The sequence below is a fragment of the Nilaparvata lugens genome, chromosome 3 (genome assembly GCF_014356525.2).
Source record: "Nilaparvata lugens isolate BPH chromosome 3, ASM1435652v1, whole genome shotgun sequence".
Classification (NCBI taxonomy): Eukaryota; Metazoa; Arthropoda; class Insecta; order Hemiptera; family Delphacidae; genus Nilaparvata; species Nilaparvata lugens.
In genome coordinates this window covers 56,387,561-56,396,102 of record NC_052506.1, presented here as the reverse complement: position 1 = coordinate 56,396,102, position 8,542 = coordinate 56,387,561, and the positions used below count along the sequence as shown (strand labels likewise).

The following is an 8,542-nucleotide window of genomic DNA, read 5'->3' as shown; positions in this document are numbered from 1 at the left end:
TTTTCTAAAAGACAATGATGTTAGATTTGCAATTTTTTGAAATTTTCAAAACAATTTGTCTTTTTTTCTCACGTTTCTTTTCATCATTACATTTTAATAATAGTTTAATTTTTCAAGTTTTTCAAAACTAGGATTTTAGTGATGGTGTAGCAATAAAGAAAACATGACATAATCCTCATGTGTAAATTTATTTATAAAATAAAAAGGATACAATAATATTGTTTTAGATCATATCTATGAGTCAATAATATATTGGCATAATGAAACGACACCACCATGTAGAAGGTATTATCAAGTGTTGCCCAAAATTGAAAATATAATCCTCTGCATAAAGTTGAAAAGTATTTACATCAGATGAAAATTTATAGATATACCATATTATTGTAAATTTGATAATTACATTTTTTGTAATGAATTGGGTCACCTTTTCAACATGTATAGCAATTTTCCATTGCTGTACATCTGAGACTGTTCAGGTTAATATGAATGGCGCAATTCAGTACCATAAAACTCCAATAAAAGTTCACTGAGTTCTGTAGACATAAAATGTTGACACCAAAGTTCTATTGAGGAAATACATTTCAAAACCTGACTGAGGCACAGCCATTGAAAGTTATGTACTTAAGACTGACCTATTTTGAACATTCAAACTATATTGTAAAGTAATGATTATTATTGATAAAAACTAATACAAACTAAACATAATGCCCATTTTGAATCGTGTACAGAATCTTTCCATAGTTTAGTGACGATAATAAAATCTATAATTCCCCTTGGGTTCCTCGCAGATGTTTTCTGCAGGAAAATTCCCATTGGAAAATATTGTAGAATGGAAGTAAGATAAATGATTCAAAGCTGCCCTAAGTAAATTGAACTAGAAGCCGAATATTCTATAACCATAACTTTCTCGTCTGTTCAGCAAATATTTATCAATTTTAAAAATATAAAAATGGATCTCATTGATTATCAATTTCATTTTTCGATGTTAGAAACTTGTGACGATTGATCGGTATGCATCCTTTATAATTTATAGCTTGTTGAAATTAATCAATAATTATGGTTGAATAAATTTCAATAGTTTACCACGCACAAAATACAGAAGAGTTTCTAGCTCATATAATGATTTAGAATATTATTGTATTAATATTTATTATATTCAGAGGATAGCTTGATCTGGAATAATGAAAATATCTAATAGGAGTATTAGCAATTCTATATACACCAGTATATTCCCACCAATGACTTACTTCATTTACACTATCAATCCTTAAAAACAAACATATATTTTTTAAATTCTCTACTACAGGATTGATAAACTACACAATGATCATTGATATCGAATGAAAAGTGTGACATTATGATTCATACAATTGTGGTGGATATGATCGAGTGCTAATACAGGATTGTAATATTGAGCTTTGTACAAATAACCATCAGCAAATCAAAATTCTTTGTAAAGAATTATAAAAAAGAATAATTACTAGTTGAAAAATAATTTCTTATCAACTTTTGGAATGTGAATTTCACGAACTAGATCAGTTATTTAAACGGTTATTGTACAAGTGATAACTGAATAATTCCTACAGTTCCAGTATTTGTTATAACTGAATGTAATTCCAACACTATGAGATTATCCAATAATCAAGTTTCAATAAGATACTCATTACATTTTACATGCGTGATGCCAATGCTCAAAATGGTAGGTAAATAACATCAATTATATTTTTAATTATTCTATCAATAGAGTAATATTACAGTTAACATAAAATTTATAATCTTCAACAAATGCTATAGAACTTTATATATATCCATTAACTTTTTAATTCTTCTTTTGCAAAAAATTACCGCTAGAAATCATGATCCATGTTTTTCCTTACAATAGTATTACTGTAATGTTTTGAAGTTTATTATAGGAATATTGCCAAATATATTTTTTAAGAAATATTAATAACACTATAAGCTTTTTCTCTTTCTTCCTTGCAACTAAAAAGTGATTATAGAATTTGTATTCATTTTGAATACAGAACTCTACTATTTTCTTGATTTCTTTGAGAATCAACAACATGCATTGAGTGAATGTGTACTGAATCATTAGTTGTGTTAATTTCGGATAAACGGGTATTTTTTAAATATAAAATAGATGTGAATAATTTTTCTGTGAATGTTTTGTATGATTTGATAGGCTTGTTATGAATCAGTTTCGAAGATTCACAAATTATTGCACTCTTAAAAGTTATATCCAAACACATATTTGAATATATTATATTACCTTCAACCACGAAAATTTGTTTAATACCTGAAAAGCTTTATACGAAATAATCACAGCGATATCCACAAATATATTACAGCCCAATCCTTAAATAAAATTACTTCCATACGACATTCAATATTTTTGCACATAGCCTAAATGCAGAATCGATTATTGAGTAGGTAATTGACTATTAAAAAGTTAATAATTTTCAACATCCCTTTCATAAGATGTTGGACTTTACTTCAGAATTTCAAAAGTTCTTTTCCAAGAAGAAGAAATGTATGAGTTGAAATTAAAAGTGATTCGGGAGATTGACAAAATACTGTACCAATATTTTTGTTTAAAATTTCGAATAGTTTATTTTGTAAATTTGAGAAATATTCAACACGATTTCCAACAAGTTATAATAACTTACCCAAGCATTAACATTCATTACCGCATTTATAATAGAAACCTATTGAAGGACCATCCATAAATGAATCCACTTCATTCATAAACCACCTCCATTAAAAAAATAAATTACAGTTTAACTTCAAGCAAATAAATAAACTACAAGCAGTTTTTTGAATAATCACTTACAATAATAATCACTAGCTTCAATATTGAACTTAACATAAACGCAGAGTCACTTGGCTAGTTGCAGAAGACAACAGTAAAGCATTTTAACCTCTTATTATTAATGAAAGCGTTAGGTACATTACTACCATCCTTCAGGTTTAAATTACTTGGAGAATTTATCGAAATACACTATTCAATCATTGATCTCAAGTTGATAATATCATTGCGTTTGTATGTAATACTCTCTTTCAAACCTTGAAGCAAGAAATAAAGCAATTACGGATATTTTCGTTCACTGAAAACAGTCAATTATACTTATTAAGCTTAATAGTATCTCAATTTTATTTTTTTATAATTATTATGAAAATCTCTCTCCCAAAAGTTTAAATGAAACCAATTTGTAACAATACTGTAATTCCGCTCAGAACATAAGTGAATAATTTTGAGAAAATAACAAAATATGATATCTATCTTAGTTGATAGTTGTTCCTACTCGTTATGAAATGCTCTTTTTAAAATTTCCCTCAGAAAAGATGTTAGTTACATGGAAACTTAAATAGACTATACCAATGTTCTTTAACTGACATTATTTCGTATCGAAAGGAGTCAGTGACATCTTGAAACATAATATTAACTGTTTGAAGCTTGATACAAAACCGAGAAGCCAATGAATATGTACTGTATATTACTTGAAGGAGTCAGAGAGACATTTTGAGCTTCGTAGACTGCTCGTCAGTAGGCGAGCAAGCACAACTGACTATTTATGAAGGAAACATATTTCCAGGAGTGAAGGAGTCCAAGAGTCCAGGTGTGAGTTTAGTTGTCGCCGGTGTCCTCGGGGATTTTGGACAACTCGAAGACGCCACCGGTGCCGCGTTTGTAGATTTCGAGCACGTCGAGACAGGTGGTCTCGAAGTGGGTGGTGGCGTCGTACGACTTGGAGATGAAGATCTGTGACTCGTCGCCGAGGTCCGTTGGCTCGTAGTAGTCGGAGATGGTCACGAACTTCTGCTTGATGGGGCCGAGCAGGTTGAGGCCCGGCTTGATCTCCTGCTCGGGGTTGGCCGTCTCCACGGTGGTTGACACCATTGCGATGAACCAGTTCTGCGCGGCCACCTGGTGCGTGAAGCTCACCAACGACACGTAGATGTCCGACTGACGGTTCACCTGCAATCACATACAAATCGACATTATTACAGTGTCCTGAAAAAGACTTGCCAAGAGAGAACTGAAATCTATTTTCGTAAATATTTACCCCTTTAAAGACTACGAGTTTATGAGATAAATGGGAATTTGCGACTTTCCGTTCACTCTAGAGCTTGTTCTGACATGTGATTTTATATTATAAAAATTGTAGAACTTGACTAAAAGAAAGAAACAAAGAGATAGGCTATCCCTTTAGAACCAACATAACATATTGGACTGGCCACTAACGGTAAACATGCATTTTTATTATGCACACACAGCCATCATGCATGTTTTGTCATCAAATATTGCAGGTTTAGTAAATCTCTCATGAGTCATATGGCACTATCTAAAAAGGTTTTATAATAAGTTTAAAAACTCCTAAAAAATTATTCAAAGAAGATTTTTCTTCAAAATTAGATGATTGGCTTTTAAGAAACCCTTTTTATAATATTGAGGAGTTTCTCGAGCACACCGACATTGACTTTTTAAAAGAGTGCTCAAATATAATTGATTGGTATAATATATTTTATTGTTATAAATAACTTATACCAAAACTTTTAGATGTGAATGTGATAATATTTCTCTGTTTTTCAGTATGCAAAATGTATGTAGATGTTGACCTGATGACTTTGTCAATAACATGTATTTTTGTTCACGGCAATAAAACCATTTTGAAATTGAATTACTTAGCATGAACATTATGCTCTACAAATAATTTGTCTAATAATTGAATTAAATTTATCTTTCAGTAGGTATGGAAGTTAGATCTTGCAAAGCAAATTACGAAATAAATTAAGCCTTACTTTTCAATAAATTCTCATAATGCAAATAAATTGATTCACATCTCAATTACAGGGATAAAAATTTTCATGACAAAAGAGATAAAGAAACAGACTTTTAGCTCCACATATTCTCTAATTGGGAAAATATGCCTGAGTTAATACGGAAAAATTATTTGTGTTGCTGAAATAACTGACTGGCTTATCGCTGTATGATCTATTTAGTATCATTTCAATTTATGAAGGCGTCATTTTTTTATACTGTATTATCAGTATCTAATAGCTACGATATTATTACAATTATCCATGTTTTCCAACTGGTGGGTCTGTAGTTTTATGCCTACATAGTTTTAGTTGCCTAACATATTTTGATTTTTTTGATAGGGTATCATTTATTATACATTAGCGGTGATGAAAAAATAACTACTCAATTTTTATTCAAATTAAAATCCTTGGAATTTGTAAGTCCATAGATGATTTTTATTGTCAGAGTGATTGTGCTAAATATGGATAGGAAAATATCCAATACCAATTAAATATGGAACAACTAAACCTATATATATGATACGGTCATAAGATATCATTGTTAGTGAAATTAAGTTTTCCATTACCGGCTATCTGTGGTGGATCCCGGCGGTTATTACAATTACAAATGACACTGATTAATAAAATTGTATAAATTGATGCCATTCCAAAACAATTGTTGATTTTTTCTTGATAATTTAAGTTATGAAAATAAGGTTAGTTTTAAACATAATTTTATTTGCTCAGTTAAGTCTAGATCTTAAATTTAAATCCAACCCCCAAGTCGAGGGTTTAAAATCACGCTGCTTCAAGTTCTGGACTTTCTGATAAACCTTAGACTTGGAAAGAGACGTGAATATTGTGTCCTGGACTGATAAGTCCTTATTCAGAAAGCAAAATTATAAACTCCAGTCTAACGTAACCTCTGAACTCTAGAGTCTAGTTAAGTCCTCGACTACGTTAACACCCTGACTCTGACTCTAGAGTTTAAAGCCGGTTAAAATCTAGAACTTAGCTGAATCCCGAGCTTGGAAACCGGCCCTTAGAGGCTACTACTGAGGCTACAAGCTACCTACTTTTCAGATTGTCGGCTGACACTCAGAATTATCCTCTGATTGGCTGAAAATCAGCTATTAGAGGAAAAGAATGAATGGCCGCATTTTTAGAATTTTTGTTACATTTCCTAATCTGGCAATTAGTGAGTGGTGAGAGTGCCATGTAATCCTCCCCCACTATCTTCCCTAACTTCTTCAGCCCTTATCCAGCTCAGTTGGTGACTTGCTTAAGCATAGAAGTGATTTTTAGTGCCTAATTGCCGCCCGCACGAGCGCTTGTCTTGGTATCTCCACCAAGAATTTTTCTGAAAATATCTCTTCAAATTTATCATTTTTATTCACCTTACAATGCATCATTTTCATCTCAAACCAATTTGTAATATATTTATTTTTTCAAGTTATATCCTATGGCATGTAAAATAATTGCAATAGCCTAACTGCAAGAAAACATAGAAGTGGATTAGATACTTGTAAGTTTTAGCGGATTGTGAACTTTTACTCATTATCAAGTAGATATTTATCAAAATTTGTGAGAAGTAACTAAACTTTTTTTTTATTTCAACCAACCCCTGATATTTCTAATGAACAACTTTTTATTCGACTAGTAAGGCCGGTATTACACTGATTCTATGAAATAATGAATTATCAAATGCCATTAATGGAAAATATTACAGTTATATAATCATATTTATATATTACAATATAAAATGTAGGTACTACAATGCCTACTTATACCATAATAGATGAATTATGGCATAGCCACCTTTAATACAAGGCCCCGGCCTACGATATTGCAACGTCGCAGTGTAGGCCTAGAATCTAATACATGATTGGTGAAAAAGATTTTAAAAAATACCAGCTGATCTTTTTCACCAATCATATATTAGATTCTTGGCCTACAATGCGACGTTGCAATATCGTAGGCCGGGGCCTCGTATTAGAGGTGGCTAGGACTATGGTCATATGTCAATAATTAGGTATATAAATGACAAATAAAATGATCATAGTCTAATACCAGCCTTAAAACTTCATGAAGGAAACATAAATATTATAGGTCATTATAAGCTATATGATTATCAAAATCGTATTATATCCCTGTAATAACTTATACTATAGGGTAGTACTTGTAATCAGTGACGTTGGAAATATATTATACACTTATTTAGAAATGAATAAACCTAAAAAAATCAAGAGCGGCCGAATTGCCGCCGCGCGAGCGGAATGTTAACTCCACAAGGCGCGAGCGGAATTGTAACTGCACAAGGCGCGAGCGGATGAAGGTTAATGAACAAATAATGTGAGATGTGAGTCAATCTCAAGTACGGTTCCAGATGATACGGTTTTCACAAAAATGTTAATTTCAGTATTTTACCAATTCCATCAAAATTGTTTGTTTATATAAAGTCGGTCGTTTTGGTGAACGCAGATGTAGACAAAAACACTAAAAATGGGTCATTCACTTCTGAACGTGTTATCTATGATATGTTTAATGTGTTTTAATGTTTTTATGAAATGAGTCAAATATTAAAGCAAACTACTAACCTGTTTCTGAGGAATGATTATTTGTGTAGACATTGCATCATTGGTGTTGGGGATTGGGTGATCCATCAAACATATGCAACGAATGACTTTTCCCATTTTCTTTACTCTATCTGGAACATAGGACGGATCGCAGTAGACCTGCTTACATTTTGCAATTTCTTCACCAGATCTTACACCTACTGCCTTACCATCCTCCATAACAATTTCATCAACAGGTTTATCCAACATGTATGTTCCTCCAAAAATAGCACTCAATCTTGCAAATCCTTGAGGCAATTCTCCCAAGCCGTACATAGGATATAGATAAGGAGACTTTCCATATCTTGCAAGTGATTCGCTGTACAGTTTTATCCGCTGAATTGTTTGATAGGCAGGTTCTTCAAGATGTACATCATCTCTGTAGAGAGCAAGAGCGTGACTAGTAAACCCTTGAGTACTTTTTTCGAGACCAAACTTTTCGTACATCTTCAAACAACTGTTTTTACGAGGATCGAAATCCTTCCACGTTTTGGGATCATCTTCTTTATATTCTTGGACAAATATTAGGAAATTCTTAAATCTTCTCTTTTCAAACAAACCCATCAAATCAGATGCTAATGCTTCTCTTTGATCTACAGGTACTTTCGAAATTTTTCCTCCGTTGTAGACGTAACTTCCTTCTACAGACTTGAACTCTAAATACCGTGTAACGCCCGTGCTCATAAGTAACTTGACTAACTGACCATTAGCCATAAGAAACTTTGGGATAAGATCAACATTCCAATCTCTTCCTCGTCCATATTCTTCACCAGCAGGATCCAATCCAAAACGTGAGAAGAGGTCTTCCAAAGGAGTGATGGATGCTGATTCGCCACCATAATACTTGTTTCTGTCAATATGCAAAACTTTCTTACCGGATACAGAGAGCATTCCACTGATAATACATTCCTTTAATCCGGTGCCGAGAACTATTGCGTCATAAGTTTCATCCATCGCAAAGGTTTTTTGAAAATAAACTATTTAAAAAACACGAAATTAAACTACAATACAATGTAGAATTATCGAAACGCTACACGCAGTCACAGTCACAGTCAATTGCTTCACTAGACAAACAGTGATCCAACACTGACATTCAAAATATCCCTTCGGAGAAATTTGTCAATCGA

General features: G+C 32.4%; 1 protein-coding gene across 1 annotated transcript; it reads right to left on the bottom strand.

Annotated features, from left to right (window-relative positions):
- Positions 1–169: 169 nt before the first annotated feature.
- LOC111045385 (rab GDP dissociation inhibitor alpha) lies at positions 170–8,513 on the bottom strand. Its single transcript, XM_022330782.2, has 2 exons — positions 7,398–8,513; positions 170–3,976 (listed from the first exon to the last, which is right to left on the bottom strand). The coding sequence occupies exons 1-2, from the start codon at positions 8,367–8,369 to the stop codon at positions 3,626–3,628; spliced, it is 1,323 nt and encodes a 440-aa protein (XP_022186474.1). The 5' UTR covers positions 8,370–8,513; the 3' UTR covers positions 170–3,625.
- Positions 8,514–8,542: the final 29 nt, after the last annotated feature.